General features: G+C 41.9%; 1 protein-coding gene and 1 non-coding gene across 2 annotated transcripts; one reads left to right on the top strand and one right to left on the bottom strand.

Moving 5' to 3' along the window:
- Positions 1 to 14,930: 14,930 nt before the first annotated feature.
- On the bottom strand, positions 14,931 to 15,037 carry LOC140530499 (U6 spliceosomal RNA). Its single transcript, XR_011975937.1, has one exon. It is a non-coding gene; the product is annotated as a U6 spliceosomal RNA (small nuclear RNA).
- Positions 15,038 to 17,585: 2,548 nt separating this feature from the next.
- On the top strand, positions 17,586 to 19,333 carry MRGPRD (MAS related GPR family member D). The gene has a single exon (XM_072639377.1). The coding sequence runs from the start codon at positions 17,606 to 17,608 to the stop codon at positions 18,584 to 18,586; it is 981 nt and encodes a 326-aa protein (XP_072495478.1). The 5' UTR covers positions 17,586 to 17,605; the 3' UTR covers positions 18,587 to 19,333.
- The last annotated feature ends 674 nt before the right edge of the window (positions 19,334 to 20,007 follow it).

The following is a 20,007-nucleotide window of genomic DNA, read 5'->3' as shown; positions in this document are numbered from 1 at the left end:
TTATGGGTGTCCAACATCCACTGACCTGCTAGGAAGAGATCTAGGGGAAATTTAACACTGGGAGTCCATATATCCCAGACAATACGTCAACCCAACAGTGGCTGGATAACCCCACCTCTCAGTTCTCATTATTGACGGATTTTTTTTTAATGTTTTTCTAGGAATGAGCTTCTTTTGCTTTTTCCTCAAGAGGACCCTCACAACAGCCCAAGTTTTTTCCCATGATATCCTGAGTTCTTTGTGGGCCCCTTCTCCCATGGATGTGGACCTTCCTAAGTCAGCAGTCCTGAACCCCATTGCTACCATAGGGGGAACTGCCACCATCCATGCCTCAGTCTCCCCTGACTAGGGAGGCCACTGAGGGCATGGACCCCATCATTAATTCTTTAACAGAGCAAAGGATTGTGGTCCCAGCAATATTCCTATGCTGCCAGTCAAGGAATCTAGACAGGCCCAGATGGAAAACCTGTTTCCACATTATATGCATGTTATCCCAAGGCATCCTGCGGTGCCCAAACCTGCCACAATTTTTTCTTCCATTCCCCATGGAGCTGCCTCTTTTGTAGAAATAGGTCTGAGTCACAGGTTTTAGGGTTTCTTTAAGTCCCACATCCAGTCACCAGATTGCAGTTCCCTGGAATAATTAGCAGTGAATATGGACTCATTTACCTCAAAACTACATGTGGTGAGTCTCCTACTCTACTATCTCAAATTTTACTGCAAGATTTAGCCTCTGTTGTCTTCACAGGCTCAGTTTGAGTCCGATATATTGAGGACATACTAGCCCCATCTAGCCACAGGGATAGTCCTCCTCTTCTCCTCCGGCACGATCACAAGGTATCCAGACCCAAGGTGTTTGGGCACAAGGGTCAGGTACAGTACCTTGGGTTTGTTCTGTCTCTCAGAAACATATCCGGACAACTCAGTACATGGCGATTCCTAAGATGAAAAGCAAGTATGTGCCATTTTAGGAGGCGTGGGATTCTGCCCTTGGTAGATTCCACCATTTGGTGAAAGAACTAAACCTCTTGTTGTTTCAATCAAAGAACAAATTCCTAGACCTCTGCATCCTGAGCCCGAACATCTCACTGTCCTCAGGGAACCAAAGAAAGCGCTGGCATCTGCTCAGTTCTGGGACCCCAGACTTTTTGTACATGAACAAAGAGGGGGGGACTTCCAGCATCCTCCCACAATCACTGGGCCTTTAAGGCGGCCCCCCGGCTTGTCCTTCAGCTCAGCCTGATGACGATGTCCAGGCCCCATCCTGTCTGCTGTTTGCAGCCGCTGCTGAGATGCTGATTAAGAAACTGTGCCCAGATACAGTCCCCCTTCCCACCTTAATTCTCACCTTACTGACTCCACCCTTTCCCAAATGTATTCTAACCTTGGAGTCTCCCCCAAATTCCACACTCAGCACCAGCCCCAGAGTTCTGGTCGGGTTGAGAGAATGAGGACTTATATTCACTGCTTCATTTCATTGTCCTGTGAAACAGGTAGTTAATTACTAGTATTCCCAATTTTCAGATGAGGAAACTGAGGCAGACAGAGGTTAAGTGGCTTGCCAGGGACCCCCAGTCGTCTGAGGTAAGATTTGAACTCAGGTCTTCCTGATGCCATGTCCAGAGCTCTCTGCCCCCTACATCCTGCTGACATTGGTCGTAATCTAGCATTGGGTCGGGGCTTCGTCTCCAGCTCAGGCTTGCCTTGGACCCCAGTGGTCTGGAACTGCTCAGCTGAGTTCCTTCACTTATACCTCTCTGTTCCCATCTTCCCATAACCAGAGGAAAAGATATTTTCCAACCCAGCACCCCGCTCCAACTGGTGAAGTCTTATAAACCAGTATTGGGACCCTAGCTACACAAACAGCAGTTGAAGGGAGGAGCTAGGGGAGATGAGGGAAGGGTCCAGGCATTTATTAAACTCCTACTATCTACCAGGCTGTGAGCTAAAAGCTTGTTTTACAATATTATCTCCGAGGAAGGGAGAGGGGGAATTCTCCACCTGGGGATTTTTTCTCTCCTAGCACCTAGCTGGGCTCCCTGGGGCTATGGCTGAGAGAAAGGAACCCTGTTAAGTACAACGGAGCCAGACGAGATTCTTAACCATTCCCAGGAGCAGACTAACTTCTGAAAGATTCCTCACCAGTTTGGCCTCAGCAGGATGGATTTTTAACCAAAACAAGTCTAAAAATCCACCTGAGCAATCATAGAAGGATATGGTTGTAATGGCCCTGTTCTCCCAGTTGGGAGAAATCCCCCTCATCCATTTGGCTCCAAACCCCTCTCCTGAGATCAGGGGGAATGAGGAGCGCTGCAGATGCAACAGGGCCCATTAAGTCACATTCAATTTAAAAACTTACTGGAATCACTCAGGTCTTAAGGCAGGTCTTCCTCCCTTCCCTCTTCTCCTCCTACCCCTTTGGACAAGTGCCCAATGCCCTCCTTCACACAGTCTTGCACTCATCCTCCACATTAACAGCTAAAGACCTTCCCCTCCCTCACAGGCTAATCCTTGGCAGGGCCTTGGGGAGTCACAGGAGAATGTTTACCACCTTCTCCCCCCTCCCTATCTGGATCGCGGGAACAGTCATTTCCAGAGCCCAAAAGATGAAATGCCAAATTAAAGTGTACCCAGCCCCCCTAGGATCTCCAAGCACTCAGAGGACAGTCTCAGCTTAGGAATGAGAGAAATGATATTTTGCTCTCATGTTAATAACTAATTATTGAGTTAGGACCAAGAATTTTCCCTTTCTCATCTTCCTCATCCAGAAATCAACCAGTGTGGGAAATCTTGGGCAAAGACTTACCCAGGCTAAGATCTAATCAAAGATAGTAAAGAAATTTTTTGTTTAGGTGGATGGAGGCATCCCTTCTCATTATGTTTATTCAGACAGGACAGAGAAAATAGGGATTTTTCTTTTTGTCAGACAGGTGATATGGAAATTGATAAATCTCATTGACCAAGATTTGGGTACTCAGTGTCATGTACCTCATTGTATTATAGCCCAACCCTCATTATAATATTCATTCTCTTTCATTATTTGTTAACCAATCAGAGTCAACTGCCACCCTCCAAGGGCATATAAGCATTGAGTGGGTTCCACAAGGGGTCTTTGGCATTTGAGAGTGCTACTTAACTCTTTTATTAACAAAACGTTAGCATTTTTCATAAAATGATTAATTACTCAGAAACTACATCTCTCAAATTTGTTAAATGTCATAGGAACAAGGAAGATGCAGGTAAGAGGATGCCTTGCTCTTAGGAAAAATATGATAATCCTCAAGATTGAGAAGTAATGAGAACAAAATGATATCTTAGAAATAAATCTCCATTACTGAGAAACATGGAAATGGGGTCACTATTTGCTTACACTGGATGTCTAACCCACAAGAAAGAAAAAAGTCCTCTCAAAAGACTGAATTATCCTGTTCAGCTATCTACACTTCTCAAATGAATCCAGTTGCCATGTGGTACCATGCTTTAGACACCCCACCTCTGTATGCTCTGTACACTCTGTAAAGGAAGAAGGGTACAGAGATAAATTCCAGCTGGAGTCCTCCTCAGCCCCTCCCTCCATCTCTCCCAAGGCACCACAGCAAATCATCAGTCTGTGAGGTCATTGGTCCTCCAACAGTGGCCAATCAGTCACCATATCTTGTCGCCTCCACAATAGCCCTGGTATCCCTCCATTTTCCATAGCTATGGCCCATGTTCACTACCTCTCCCCTGGACTACTGTAATAACCTCCTCATGGAGTTTCTTCATCTCCAAGCCATACTCTACTTCGCTACCCAGGTGATTTTCTGAAAGCACCTGGGCTTCTCCTCCCTCCTCAAAAAACACCAAAAGCTCCCAATTACCTTCAAGATAAAATGGAAACTTCTCTGTTTAACACATGGAAGACCCTCCTAATGTGGCTCCTGGTGACCTTTCTGCACTCCCTATACACCACTCCCTTCACTCAACTCTCCAGAGTCCAGGAAGAATGTCCTTCATAGTGCCACCCTCCCATGACACTTCATCTCTGCTGTCACCTTCTTCCAGGGCTACCTGATCCACCCCCTTCTCCATGATCCTTCCCAAATTCATTTGCATTGGTTTTGTCCATATGTTGTATTTACATATCAGTGACTATGTTCCATCCTCCTGTCAAAGGTAAGTTTCTGGGGCAGGCCCTGTTTCATTTTTTATTTAGTTTTCCTGAGCCCCAACAAAATAGCAGATGATTAATAAATGCTCATTGAGCCTTATTGGGAGCCAAGAGCTTCAAAAGGTGGCAGTAAGGAGAGGGAGTATGCCAGGCATGGGGGCCAGTCTGTGCAAAGATGGAATCTGGGCCATCATGTGCAGAAAAGAGCAAGCAGACGAGACAGACTGACATATCAAGAGTAGTAAAGTGAAAGGTAGCCTGGTGATGGATGGCAAAGGGACCAAAAGGTGACCTAAGGTGATGGGGAGCCACTGAGGTTTCTTGAACAGGGAAGCAGCATTGTTGGCCTGTGGTTTAGAAAAATCAATTTGGTAACTGAGCAGATTGGATTGGATGGTTTGGAAAGGGGAGGAGCTGGAGGCCAGGAAACCAATTAGGAGGCTATTATAATAATCATGGCAAGAGGTGATGAGGACCTGGACTGGGGTGGTTGTGATGTGTTTGGAGAGGGGGACGGGAAAAGAAGAAAATAATGCCTACTGTGCACCAGGCACTATGCTAAGCACTCTTTCAAGTATTTTAGCTCATTTAATCTTCAACAACCCTGGGAGGGGGGTGCTTTGATTATCTTCATTTTACAGATGTGGAAACTGAGGCAGGGTGAAGTGACTTGCCCAGGGTCATACAGCTAATAAGTGTCTGAGAACAGATATGGTCTCACGTCTTTCCAACTCTAGACCGGGAGTTCTATCTACCTACTGCCTCAGTGGGTAGAGGAAAAGTTGGGGAGGCAAAATCGATAAGACTTGGTTGGAATGAACACGGGGAGGTGAGAGGGATGAGGCCAGAATAACTCCTAGGGTGTGATCCCCAGGTAATGGAAACAGTGGCCCGAGCATGTCAGGCTGGTCTCATGACTTATCTCCACTGCCTATGGCTAGTTTTCCAGATGCCCTCCTCACACCCTAGAGAAGTATGAACAACATGGACTAGACAAGGGAGGACCATGGGGTGGGAGGAAGAGAGAAGCTGCCCCCAAAGATGTGAGAGAAGTATCTGAGTTTCTCAATGTGGCCACAGTTCCTGTCCATCTCCTTCTCAGAGGCAGAAACATCCTTGGACTATGCCATGATCCCAAAAGCCACCCTCCCATGGTCACAATTGCAGTGACTCCCTCCAGTGGAGATGGTGAAGCCATGTCCATCCTTCTCTTCCCAGCTGTCTATCTGGGTGCGGGGTCATCATGTGGTCTCTCTGCTTCTGCACAAAGAGCAGTCCCTTCTCTATCTATTTTCTCAGCTTGGCCATGCTGACTGCTTCTTCCTCTTCCTCTTCAGCAGAGTTTTCTCATTCATTCCTGGGAGGCCTGAGAGTGTTCCTGGTCTTCCTGGTCTGAGAGTGTTTCTAAAATATTTCCAAGTATAAAATACTTCACTAACATGTTTGGTTGAGCCTTAGTGGTGGGAGATTGTAACTAAATCTGCAGGATATAAACTAAACCCACACAAACCATCAGCATTTCTAAAAGGGAGTACCTGCTCTAGAGGAGATTCTATTTTTCTAGGGGATACAAGTGTCTAGCAGGAAAAGATCACAGGAGGGAAAATCAGGCAAGGCCTCCAGTGCAACATGGGTCCCAAGATGAGCAACAGGGGGAAGTCAGAGATTCCAAGAGATAGAGGAAGGAGGATCTCCCAGACACTGGATGGAGCCAGGGAAAAGAAACTGAGCTAGAAGAGGGAATGTGCAGTTTGGGGGACAGCAGTTACAGGGGGACATCATGAATATGCCCTCAGTTGTTTGGAGAAGATTAATGAAAACTGGGGTTGAGAATTTGCCTTCAGGGCCTGGGAGACGCATTCCTTTTAGGGAACAGAATTCTAGTTATTAAGGCTGCATGAATGGATAAATGATGACTGTGCTTGGCCTTGGGAGGAGGAGGTTAGAGGTCATTGAAACCCTGTCTCCTGCCTCTCTCTTCCTTGACCATCCTCATCTCTCCCTCTCTCAGCCCAACCCTGGGAGTCCAGGGCTGGGCAGCTGGGTGTTGGGCTAATGTTCTGATGCTCAGCAAAGGGTCCTTCCAGCCTGGGTCTCAGGAACAAAGGGCAATTGAAGCAATTTTCCTCCTTCCTGCTTCATGGTCAGCTAGGAGAGCTCCCCTTTGTCCATTTGGCTTCCCGAGGGGCAGGAAACAGGGGGTTGAGAACTGGGCTGGGTCCATTAGGCTGCACTTACTTTCTGGCTTCCTGTAATCACCTAATGCAGGTGCTGTGCTGGGCCCCTAATGCAGAGGCCACCTTCTTCCCCTCCTCCTCCCCTTCCTCCTCTGGGACAGAATTTCTGGATGCCCTCCATTACATTGTCCATTTAACCCATTTTTCCACACTGGCAAGTAAAGCCTTTTCCTATTTTCCAGTATCAGTCACTTAATCCACGCACACTTATTAAGAGATCACTATGGGCCACTCACTCTCACTCTAGAGAGACAAAGAAAGGCAAGCTAGGTCCCTGCCCCTGGTAAATGGGCCTCCTCTCCTGCGCTGCTCGGGTGATGAGAGATGGACCATCCCTCAATGGCCAGGCTGGGGTATCGATCATCTCCAGGACATAGAAGATGAAGGTGCAAAGGGAAGAGACCCCCCAACGCTCTGCTGGCCCCCAAAAGCTCCCTTTCTTTACTTAACCAAGGACCAAAGAAAGTTCAGGTGAGAGGAGGACTACTTTTAGTGGCTTTGGCATTTCACTGCCATCTCTCTATGTTCCCATATCCCTCTTGTATTCATAGGCTCCAGAAAGCTCTACAGATTCAAAGCGTTTTCCGTCATTGGAGGTTTCAACACATGGTTCAGGAACTGGATTAAAAGGTAATGGGGAAATATTTAACAAATTGAACAAAAATACAATAAGCCACAGATGGTATTAATGTGGGGTTTTCTAATGTGGTCTGAGGCCCACAGGGATTCTTATGGTTACAATTACCTTCTTTCTTTTTTAAAAAAAATTTATTTATTTTTAGTTTTCAACATTCACTTCCACAAGATTTTGAGTTCCAAATTTTCTCCTCATCTCTCCCCTCTGTCCACTCCAAGACAGCATGCATTCTGATTACCCCTTCTCCCAACTGGCCCTCCCTTCTATCACACCCCTCCTTTCTCTTATCCCCTTCTCCTCTAATTTCTTGCAGGGCAAGATAGATTTCTATACCCTATTGCCTGTATATCTTATTTCCCAGTTATATGCTGAAACAATTTTTAACATTTGTTTTTAAACTTTGAGTTCCAGCCTCTCTCCCTTCCTCCCTCCCCACCCATTCCCACTGAGAAGGCAAGAAATTAGAAATAAGTTATATTTGTAGTCATGCAAAATACTTCCATAACAGTAATGATGTGAAAGGCTAACTATATTTCTCTCCATCCTATCCTGCCCCCCCATTTATTCTATTCTCTCTTTTGACCCTATCACTCCTCAAAAGGGTTTACTTCTAATTATCCCCTTCTCCCATTTGCCCTCCCTTCTATGATCCCCCAACCCCCACTTATCCCCTTGCCCCCTACTTTCCTGTAATGTAGGATAGATTTTCATACCAAATTGAGTGTGCATATTATTCCCTACTTAAACCAAATGCAATGAGAGAAAGGTTCACTCTTTTCCTCTCACCTCCCCCTTCTTCACCTCCATTGAAAAAGCTTTTCCTTGCCTCTTTTATGTGAGATAATTTGCCCCACTCTATTTCTCCTCCTCGCAATATATTCTTCTCACCCCTTAATTTTATTTCTTTAGACATCATCCCTTCCTATTCAACTCGCTCTGTGTCCTCTGTCTATATGTGTATAATCCCTCCAACTACCCTAATACTGAGAAAAGTCTCAAGAGTTACAAATATGATCTTTCCATGTAGGAATGTAAGCAGTTCAATTTTAGTAAGTCCCTTATGATTTTTCTTTACTGTTTACCTTTTCATGCTTCTCTTGATTCTTGTGTTTGAAAGTCAAATTTTCTATTCAGTTCTGGTCTTTTCAATAAGAATGCTTGGAAGTTCTCTATTTTATTGAATGACCATATTTTCCTTTGAACTATTATACTCAATTTGGCTGGGTAGGTGATTCTTGGTTTTAATCCTAGTTCCTTTGACCTCTGGAATATCATATTCCAAGCCCTGTGATCCCTTAATGTAGAAGCTGCTAGATCTTGTGTTATCCTGATTGTATTTCCACTATTGTTTCTTTCTGGATGCTTGCAATATTTTCTCCTTGACCTGGGGGCTCTGAAATTTGGCTACAATATTCCTAGGAGTCTTCCTTTTGTGATCTCTTTCAGGAAGCATTCAGTAGATTCTTTCTATATCTATTTTACCCTCTAGTTCTACAATCTCAGGGCAGTTTTCCTTATAATTTCTTGAAAGATGATGGCTAGGCTCTTTTTTTTAATCATGGATTTCAGGTAGTCCAATAGTTTTTAAATTGTTTCTCCTGGATCTATTTTCCAGGTCAGTTGTTTTTCCAATAAGATATTTTACATTGTCTGCTATTTTTTCATTACTTTGGCTTTGTTTTATAATTTCTTAATTTTTCATAAAATCATTAGCTTCCATCAGCTCCATCCTAATCTTTAAGGAATTATTTTCTTCAGTGAGCTTTTGGACCTCCTTTTCCATCTGGCCAATTCTGCTTTTTAGGGCATTCTTCTCATCATTATCTTTTTGTTCTCTTTTGCCTTTTGGGTTAGTCTGTTTTTTAAGTATTATTTTCTTCAGCATTTTTTGTGTCTCCTTTAGCAAGCAGCTGACTCATTTTTCATGATTTTCTTGCATCACTCTCATTTCTCTTCCCATTTTTTCTCTACTTCTGTTACTTGATTTTCAAAATCATTTTTGAGCTCTTCCATGGCCTGAGACCAATTAATATTTTTCTTGGAGGCTTTGGATATAGGAGTCTTGACTTTGTGGTCTTCTTTTGTTTGTATATTTTGGTCTTCCTTGTCACCAAAGTTAAATTCTATAATCTTATTCTTTTTCCAGTTTTCGGTCATTTTTCCCAGCTATTTACTTGACTTTTGAGCTCTTTGTCAAGGTAGTTCTCTGCTTCCAGTGGGAGTGAGGGGTTGTAGTGTCAGCTGCTCAATCCCCCCACAATCTGTAGGCCTAGAGCTCCAAAAACAGTTGCTGTCACTGCTGTTGCCTCTACCCCCGCTGCTGCTGCCATGGGCTCTTCCTTTGCAGGTTCCTCCACCCCCTACCCTGGTGCTGGAGCCAGACCACTCTACTCTCTCACACAGGTCCCACAGGATTTTTCCACTCACTTTCCAATTTGTCCTCAGCATTTTGGGGTTGTGAAGTCTGGAAACAGCCACAGGTGCCCGAGATTCAGTCCTCCCCAAGGCCTGCTCATGTCCTATCTGTGCTGGCATGGCCCACACTAGACTGTGCTCTGCTCCCAGTGCTGCATGATAGATACTTCCCAGTGACCTTCCAAGCTGTGTTGGGCAGGAGATTTGCTTCACTCCTTCATTCTGTGGGTTCTGCAGCTCCAGAATTTGTTTAGAGTCATTTTTTACAGGTATTTGGCTGGGTTTTGGGGGAGAGCTCTAGCAAGTCCCTGCTATTACTCCATTATTGGTTCCTCCTCCGTGAATGACCCTCTTTCTTAGCATTGGATACCACTGGGCTAGAGGACCATGGGTCCTTGGTGGAATTCTTGAGAGACTGGACTAGCCATCTCTGAAGCCCTTTCCAACTCTGATGTTCTATGAATATAATTGAATTGAAAATGGCCTGGAGTTGTACTCTGAGTGGTCAGAGTGTGCTTGGGAGAGGGAGGTGGGCTAGAGAATGTGTGTGTTGAGGAAACCAACTCTAAGCATTTAGCCATCCTCAGTGCCAGGAAATGGAGCTAAATTCCTAGGGTGCTAACCAAGTGATCAAATCAATGGGTTTTTGTAGCATGCATACCTCTAAGAAGTCTGGGGACTTGTTATGCAAAGCCCATGAATTCTCCCAGCAGACAGAACTAGGTGAATTGATGAGAAGGGACATACAGAATCCTTCCCACTGATAAAAAATGTAAACAGAGGCATGATGAGGTCTGCTGTTTAACAAGTACTTCGTGCTTTGCTATACTGTGAGAAGGGGACCAAAGTGCATCCAGTGTTTAGAGTGGAGTCAGTAATAGATCTCAAGTGCAGAGTTCTAATCTCATCAAAAGAAAGGAAACCTGGAAAGTGAGATAAGCAGACTGACCCAGAGATGTACTTTGAGTCAATGAGTGGACAAGGGTGAAAAGTTAGCCTAGCCTCCCCAGCCTCATCCAGAGGCTGACCTCTTCCTCAACAATCCCCAAATCCAGGGGGTCTAAGCCTGACAGTGACTGTAGCAACTTGGAGGGAGGTGACTGGGGGCCCTGAGCAAATAAAAGAGAAATTAATCCTTCTTTCAAGGTGAGGGAAGACAGGGGCATCTGACTTCTCTTTTCAAGGTCATAAGATATTGGAGGAGGACAATTTAGAGATTGTGTGGTCTGAGCCCTTAGCCTCTGGGCCTCGATTTCCTTGTCTGTAAAATAGGAAGATGTATCTGTAAAATAGGTTCTCATCTATCCAAATTGAAAGATCTTATATGCTCTTTCTAGTTCTCTTATATTGCATATTCCCCTGTCCCCCATGTACTCTGTGACTCAGTGACACTGGACTCGTTACTGGTCTTCAAATGAGACCCTCCATCTCTAGACTCCAGGCATTTCCACTGTCGGTCCGCTGTGCCTGGAATGCTCTCTCTATCCAGCTCCACTTTGGGGGTTCTCTGGCTTTTGTCAAGTCCCAGTTAATCAATTAACATTTATTAAACACCTACTATGTGCCATACCTAGTGTGCTAAGCCCTAGGGATATTAAGAAAGGTTTCTTTGTTTCTGATGGGATTCTAGCAGGAACTTGAAGGAAGCTGGGGGGAGCCAAGAGGTAGAGTGGAAGAAGAGCATGAACATGCCCAGAGTCTGAACTCAGAGGGTCTTGTCTGAAGAACAGTCAGGAGGCCAGGGTCAAGGATCGAAGAGGATGTGGGTGTGTGGAAGATGGAAGGAGGCTGGGAAGATGGGAGGGGAAGGAAGCAGGCAGGCTATGAGGGTTTTAGATTGGGTTCAGGAGGTTAGTGAATAGGAGAGCTTGAGGAAGATGACTTTGACAGCTAAGCAGAGAATAGAAGAGAATGGGGAGATATTGGGAGTGACAGACCAACCAGAAGACTAACTGTGGCAATGAACTAGTTACATAAAATCTCATCTTCTTTTCTTTTTAGATAAACCATTAGACAATTTTATTTATTTTTTCTACTTAATAATATTTTATTTTTTCCAATTACAAGTAAAGATAGTTTTCAACATTTATTTTTGTAAGATTTTTGAGTTCCAATTTTTTCTCCCTCCCTCTTCAAGATGATATGCAATCTGATATAGATTATACATGTACAATCATATTAAACATATTTTCACATTAGTCATGCTCTGAAAGAAGAATCAAAACAAAAAGGGAAAATCATGAGAAGGGGGCATGGGGGTAGGAAGTGAAAATAGTATGCTTTGATATGCATTCAGACTCCAAAATTCTTTCTCTGGATGTGGATGGCATTTTCCATCATGAGTCTTTAAGAAATGTCTTCGATCATTGTAAGATTGAGAAAAGCTAAGTCTATCATAGTTTATCATCGCACAATGTTGTTGTTACTGTGTACAATGTTCTCTTGGTTCTGCTCATTTCACTTAGCATCAGTTCATATAAGTCTTTCCAGGTTTTTCAGAAGTCCATCAGTTCATCATTTCTTACAGCACAATAGTATTCCATTACTTTCATATACCACAATTTGTTCAGCCATTCCCCAGTTGATGGGCATCCCCTCAATTTCCAATTCTTCACCACTACAAAAAGAGCTGTCATAAATATTTTTGTACATTTGGATCCTTTTCCCTTTTTTACGATCTCTTTGAGATGCAGACCTAGTAGTAGTATTGCTAAATCAAAGGATATGCACAGTTTTATAGCCCTTTAGGCATAGTTCCAAATTGCTCTCCAGAATAGTTGGATCAGTTCACAACTCCACCAACAATTCATTACTGTTCCAATTTTCCCACATCTCCAACATTTATCATTTTCTTGTTTTGTCATGTTACCCAATTTGATAAATATGAGGTGGTGCCTCAGAGTTGTTTTAATTTGCATTTCTCTAATTAGCAGTGATTTAGAGAAGTTTTTCATATGACTGTAGATAGCTTTAATTTGTTCATCTGAAAACTGCCTGTCCATATCCTTTGGCCATTTACCAATTGAGCAATGACTTGTATTCTTATAAATTTGACTCATTTCTTCATATATTTGAGAAATGAAGCCTTTATCAGAAACTGACTGTAAACATTATTTCCCAGTTTTCCGTTTTCCTTCTAATCTTGGTTGCATTGGTTTTGTTTGTGTATAAACCTTTTTAGTTTAATTTAATATAATCAAAATTTTCCATTTTGCATTTCATAATATTCTCTATCTCTGGTTTGATCATAAATTCTTTCATTCTCCATAGATCTGACAGGTAAAGTATTCCTTGCTCTCCTCATTTGCTTATGGTATCACCCTTTACATCTAAGCCATGTACCCATTTTGACTTTATCTTGGTTTGGGGTGTAAGGTGTTGGTCTATGCCTAGTTTCTGCCATGCACTTTTCCAGTTTTCCCAGCATTTTTTTTCAAATAGTGAATTCTTATCCCAGAAGCTGGAGTCTTTGGGTATATCAAGCAGTAGATTACTATAGCCATTGACTACCATGTATTGCTCCAGGGGTAGAGAACCTGCAGCCTTGAGGCCATATGTGGCCTTCTAAGTCCTCAAGTGCAGCCCTTTGACTGAATCCAGACTTCACAGAACAAATTCCCTTCATAAAAGGATTTGTTCTGTAAAATTCAGTCAAAAGGCCTAAAAGGTCACATGTGGCCTGGAGGTCGCAGGTTCCCCACTCCTGAATCTGTTCCACTGATCCACTACTCTATTTCTTGCCCAGTACCAGATAGTTCTGATGATAAAATCTCATCTTCTCAAAGAAGCCTTTACCAATCCCACTTAATGCTAGTGCCCTCCCTCAGTTGAATGCTTCCTATTTACCCTGTATAAAACTTGTGTGTCCACAGTTATACACACGTTCTTTCCCTCAAGGGCACATTGTGTCATTTACCCTTTATTTTGTATCCCTAGTACTTATCTCAGAGTCTGGCACGTAGTAGGAGCTTAAATATATATTGACAATTGGCATTACCCCTATTTTATAGATAAGGAGACTAAGGCTCCAAGAGACTGACTCATCAAGAGTCACACAGAAAAAGAGAAATATTCATTTAATATATCTTTCTTAATACTATATTTTCCCTAATATTAATATTCTTAATGTTTCTTTCTTCTTAATGATATAATGAAGGGCCTTGGAAGCAGAGACTAAAAGTTATTTGGAAATTAAATAACCTAATCTTAGAAGAATAGATAGGTCAATAAATAAGCAATAATTTCATTAACAATAATGACAACAATGAGACAATGCATCAAAACTGACGGGCTGCAGTTACCAAAGCAGGACTTAGGGAAAAAACATAAATCTCTAGAGCCTATATCAATAAAAGACAGAAAGAACAAATCAGTAGCTTGGGCATTCAGCTAAAAAACTAGAAAATCAACAAATGAAAACTCCAATCAAATACCAAAATAGAGATCGTAAAAATCAAATAAGATGCTAATAAAACTAAAAGTAAAAACCCTTTGAATAAATAAATAAAAGTAGGTGCTGGTTTTTTTTTAAAAAGTAATAAAACAGACAGGCTATTGGCTAATTTGATTTTTAAAAAAGAAAGAAAAATATCAAATTACTGGTCTCAAAAGTGAAAAAGGTGAATTCACAACCAAAAAAGGGAAAAAGAAAGCAATTATTAGGTGCTCTTTTGCCCAATGATATGCCAATAAAACTGATTATCTAAGTGAAATCAATGGGTTATTGTTTACAAAAACACAAATTGCTGAGATTGAAAAAAGAGGAAACATAATATTTAAATATTCCTATTGTAGAAAAATAAATTGAACAAACCATAAATGAATTCCCAAGGGAAAAAAACCCCAGAATGAGATAGTTGTTAATAAGTGCCAAACATTTAGAGAACAATTAATTCCAATACTGCATAAACTGTTTGGGGAAAATAGGCAAAGAGATATCCTACCAAATTCCTCCTATGATACAAATACAGTCATGATACCTAAACTAAGAAAAGTCTAAATAGAAGGAAAACTATTGACTAATTTCTCTAATGAATGTTGATGCAAATAAATAAACAAAATACCAGCACAGATTTATCACAAAGACTACATACTTTGACCAGTCTAGGTTTATTCAAGGGGTGCAGAGCTGGTTCAATATGAGAAAAACCACAAGCGTAATTGACCATATTAATAACAAAAATACCAAAAGCCATGATTATTTCAATAGATGCAGAAAAAAAAACTTTGAGACAATAGAATACAATACCTTTTCTTATTAAACAAAAATTTTATTTTATTTTTTTTTAATTATTAAATTTATTTATTTAACTTTTAACATTCATTTTCACAAAATTTTGGGTTACAAATTTTCTCCCCTTTTATCCCCTCCCCCCCCAAACACCAAGCATTCTAATTGCCCCTATGACCAATCTGCTCTCTCTTCTATCATCCCTCTCTGCCCTTGTCTCCATCTTCTCTTTTGTCCTGTAGGGGCAGATAGCTTTCTATAAAAAATATGGAACGCTTCACGAATTTGCGTGTCATCCTTGCGCAGGGGCCATGCTAATCTTCTCTGTATCGTTCCAATTTTAGTATATGTGCTGCCGAAGCAAGCACTAAACAAAAATTTTTAAAAAATGAAAGCATAGGAATAAATGGAATTTCTTTAAAATGCAATGTTTTGTTGTTCTTGGCAGAAATGCTGGAGTGATTTGGCCTTCCCTTCTCCAGCTCATTTTCACAGATGAGGGAACCAGGGCAAACAGGGTGAAGTGAGTTACCCAGGGTCACACAGCTAACAAGTGTCTGAGGCCAGATTTGAACTCAGGAAGATGAGTCTTCCTGACTCCCAGCCTGGTGCTCTGTGCACTATGTCACCCTCTCACTGCCCAAGTAGTAGCCCCCTAAACCCAAGCACAAGCATTACTTGTAATAAGGATAAACTAAGCTTTTAATAAGATCAAAGGTGAATATCAAAGATGCCTATTATCACCACTATTATTCAGTATTGTACTAGAAATGCTAGCTATAGCAAATATGATAAGGAAAAGACATTGAAGGAATAAGAAAGGCAAAGAGGAAACAAAACTATCACTTTTTGTAGATGAAATGATGTTTACTTAGAAAACCCTAAAGAATCAACTAAAAAACTAATTGAAACAATGAACAACTTCCTCAAAGTTTTGGGATATAAAATAAGCCCACAGGAACCATAAGCATTTCTATGTATTACCAACAAAAACCAGCAGGAAGAGATGGGAAGAGAGATGGCACTTAAAATAACCACAGACAACATAAAATACTTAAAAGTCTACCTGTCAAGGAAAATCTAGGGATTATATGATATTATAATGACAATTATAATTTTAACATAAATAAAGGCAGATCTAAACAATTAGAGCAATATTAATTGCTTATAAGTAAGGCTGAGCCAATATAATAAAAATGACATTTATACAAAAATTAATTTACTTATTCAGTGCCATGCCAAATTATCAAAGAAATTTATAGAGCTAGAAAAAATAATAACAAAATCCACCTGGAGGAACAAAAGTTCAAGAATATAAAAGGAATTAATGGGGAAAAATATGAAGGAAAGTGGCCTAGCTATGACAAACTGTACTACAAAGTAGTTATCATCAAAATAATCTGGTACTGGCTGAGAAATAGAGTAGTGATTTAGTGGAAGAGATTAGGTACGTAATATACAGTAGCAAATGATCATAATAATGTAGTGTTTGACAAACCCAAAGATCCAAGCTTTTGAGACAAGAACTCACTATCTGACAAAAACTGCTGGGAAAACCAGAAAGTAGTCTGATAGAAACTAATTATAGACCATCATCTCACACTGCGTATGAATTTAAGGTCAAAGTGGGGACCTGATGTAGATAAAATGGATGATGTTGTAAGCAAATTAGTAAAGCATGGAAGAAATTACCCCTCAAATAGATGGATAGGTGAAGAGTTCATAACCAAACCATAGTTAGAGAGGTTCATGGGAGATTAGATGATTAATTTTTATTACATAAAATTTAAAAGTTTTTGCACTGACAAAACTACCACAGCTAAAACTAGAAGAAAAGCAAGAAACTGAGGGAAGATATTGTAGAAAGTTTTTCTGATAAAGATCTCATTTTTAACATACATAGGGAGCTAAGACAAATTTACAAAAGTAAGCATTATTTTCCAATTGATAAATGGTCAAAGGATAAGAATAAACAGTTTTCAGAGGAAGAAATCTAAGCTATCAATAACAATATAAAATACTCTAAATTACTAATAGAGAAATGTAAATTAAAACAACTTTGAGTTTAAAATTTTAAACTAAATTAAAACAACCTCACACCCATCGGATCAGCTTAGATGGGGCAGGGGGAGGAATTATAAATACTGGAGGAAATGTGGAGAAATAGGGACATTAATACACTGTAGGTGGACCTGTGAGCTGGTTCAATCATTTTGGAGAACAATTTGGAACTACACCCAAAGGGTTATCAAACTGTGCATACCCTTTGTCCCAGCAATACTACCACAAGGTCTATACTCCAAAGAGATCAAAGGAAAAGTAAAGGATCCATCTCTAAGTATACAAGTTATGATATATGATTGTGATGGAAGACCAGAAATGATCCAGTTTCAGGGGGAAAAAACACCTGTGAAGACTTTTATGAGCTGATACAATGAAGTGAGCAGAACCAGGAGAATATTGTATACAGTAACAACAATATTGTTAACAATGATCCACTCTGATCAACACAATGACACACCATAATCCCAAAGAACTCATGATGGAACATGCCATCTACCTACCTTCCAGTAAAGAGCTGATGGACACAGACGACAAATTAAAGCATATTTTCTTATTTCTTTTTCTTTCCTTCTTTCCTTCCTTTCTTTTCTTCCTTTTTCTTCCTTTCTCTTTTTCTTTTCTTTTTCCTTATTTGGACCCAGCTAATATAGGAATTTGTATATGATTATGCATATTTATAATGAGTTTTCTTTTTCTTGCTTTCCTAATGGGTGAGGGAGGGGGAATAAGTGAACTTAGAACTGAAAAGAAAATAAAATTGAATTTTTTAAAAGTGCATTTGACAGAACCTCATTCAGTCTCCTAGGCCATGGAGATATAATTTGTTTCTTTTTATTTTTATTTTTCATTAGCAGGGCTCCTGCCTCAGTCTCATGGTCCACCCTCCCAAGGTGACAATGATGGTTACAATACCAACAGCCACCAATTCCACCGAGCAAGGGAACGTATCTCCTCTGGGAATAGCCATCCTCATCTTGCTGGTGTGTCTGTGTGGCCTGGTAGGGAATGGGACCATCATATGGCTTCTCAGATTTGGGGTAAAGAAGAACCCCTATTCTGTTTACATTTTCAACTTGGCCATCGCTGACTTCTTCTTCCTCCTCTGCATGGCTCTGTCCAGTGTTCTGAACAGGCCTGCGTTCGGTCCCTGGTCATGGCGTGTTCCCGAAATCTTTAGAAGAGTAAGTTGCCTTGCTTATGTCCTGGGGCTGAGTCTGCTGGCCGCCATCAGCACTCAGCGCTGTCTCTCTGTCTTCTTCCCCATCTGGTACCGATGTCACCGTCCCAAGAATCTGTCTGCCCTGGTGTGTGCGGTACTGTGGATTCTGGCCATCCTGGAGAATCTGGTAGCTGTGTATTTCTGTGTTATACAAAATAAAAATGAGGATTCATGTCAAAAAGTAGATTTGTTTTTTGTGGTTTTGATTTTTGGGGTCCTCACCCCAGTAATGTGTGTATCTGGCTTGACCCTGTTCATTAAAGTCCAGAGGGTCTCCCAAAAACACCAGCCAGCCAGGCTCTACATTATCATCCTGGCCACCATCTTGGTGTTTCTCTTCTGTGCCCTGCCCCTTGCAGTCCATTGGTTTATTATTTACTCAGTCAACCCGAAGAAGAGACCAAATATTATTTTCTGTGGTGTGGCTAAAATATTTTCTTGTGTGAACAGCACTGCCAACCCCATCATTTACTTCATGGTTGGGAGTCAGAGGAAGAAAAGGTTTCATGAGCCTCTCAAAGTCATGCTAGAGAGGGCTCTCCAGGATGAAGAGACATCTCCCTCAGAGCTGGGATCGGAGAATCGTGGGGCTCCAGTGGAGGTGAAGACACAACTGAGGCACACCCGAGGGTAACTGCCAAATACAGAGACCCCCAATCTGTCTGACAGCCCCAGCCTGTGCCCACTCGATCCCACAGACATTTCCCTAGCTTCGATCTGCCTGCCCCAACTCTTCATCTGAGGCTTTCCTTGCTACCAGAAGTATTGAAGCTACCAAAGGAGTGACGGGCACCCAGACCAACTGACCCAGATGCCAAGAAGCTTCATCCTGCAAAATGAAGCAAGTCATCATCAGCCATGCTACTGCATTTCAGAAGTGAATTTGGTGTTGGGGGTATGTGACTAATTTGTAGCTTTAACTTTGAGGCCACTCTCCCTAGGGGCATATAGGGGAGAGTGTGCCCCAGGTGAGTCGGGAAATATTTGTACTTCTGTTATTGCTATATATTCTCAGTAAATATCTCTTTGTAAAAGCTAATTGATATTAATTGGTTAAAAGATACTGGGCACTAATCACTGTCAATTGATATTGGGGAGAACATAAGATTAGGGGCTTGAGCCCCTTGGAGAGGTACCCCTAGAACCCTTTGAGGGAGATGTAACCTTGTTTAGAGAGCTAACTCCTGCCCTCCCTGGAGACTTCAGAGGACATCCCCTTGGTCAGCCTCAGACCCTGTCTCTTGATTTGAGCTAATTGTAAATTGCTGTCATCAGAAGCATTCATTCCTCTTGCAGATTTTTCTGGCATGTTCAAATCTGAATAATTTCTCCAATTTCTGTTTGCTGATTCGCTTCAATAAACAGGTTTACTCAATTGTCACTCTTGGTGATGACTTTTTGTGTAACCAGCACTTGATGGGAAGGGACTGAACCAATAGATGTCAGCTAAGGGCTGGTGACCTGAGAAACTGATTTTGCTTGGAATCTCTTGTACCCCTAGACTGGCAACATTTAGAGCAAATGGGTTTAATTCTTTTCTATCACCCCATGCTCCTGGAGACACTAGAGTACTCAGTCTTGTGGCCTTTCTCATTAGAGGCAGCTTGTGGCATGTGGAGAGAGGACCAAGCCTGGAGTCAGGAAGATTCAAGTTCAAATCTGACCTCAGACATTCACTAGCTTCCCATCTGAGGGGTCACTGTTGCAGCATCCTCCAGGCACAGACCAGCCTCGTCTGGGGTCGCTCCCACCCTGCCCCCCCCCCCCCCAGGTTTCCCCATGGCACAGTGCAGAGCACACACAGAGACTGGGTTCAAGAACCACTTGTTGACTGACTAAACAAGGTATTGCTCTTTATTCTATCCAGAGAAATATACATGTGAGGGAACACCCTCCACCAACCATCCACCGCCCAGAGGCTCAGAGCTCCGAGGCAAATTTAGGGGTCAGGGAGCCAGGGGGCTGACCTCTGGCCCTCACTTAAGGTGAGCTCAGAGTCAGAGTTGAAAGGAATCCCCACCCCACAACCCACAACCCACATTGGGCTGGATTCTG

The sequence above is a fragment of the Notamacropus eugenii genome, chromosome 2 (assembly GCF_028372415.1).
Source record: "Notamacropus eugenii isolate mMacEug1 chromosome 2, mMacEug1.pri_v2, whole genome shotgun sequence".
NCBI lineage: Eukaryota > Metazoa > Chordata > Mammalia > Diprotodontia > Macropodidae > Notamacropus > Notamacropus eugenii.
Note: the sequence above shows the minus strand (reverse complement) of the source record. Positions and strands in the feature narration are given on the sequence as shown.

Bases quoted from the DNA above. Each gene is read 5' to 3' on its own strand.
- MRGPRD (XM_072639377.1), top strand. From the start codon at position 17,606: ATGGTCCACCCTCCCAAGGTGACAATGATGGTTACAATACCAACAGCC.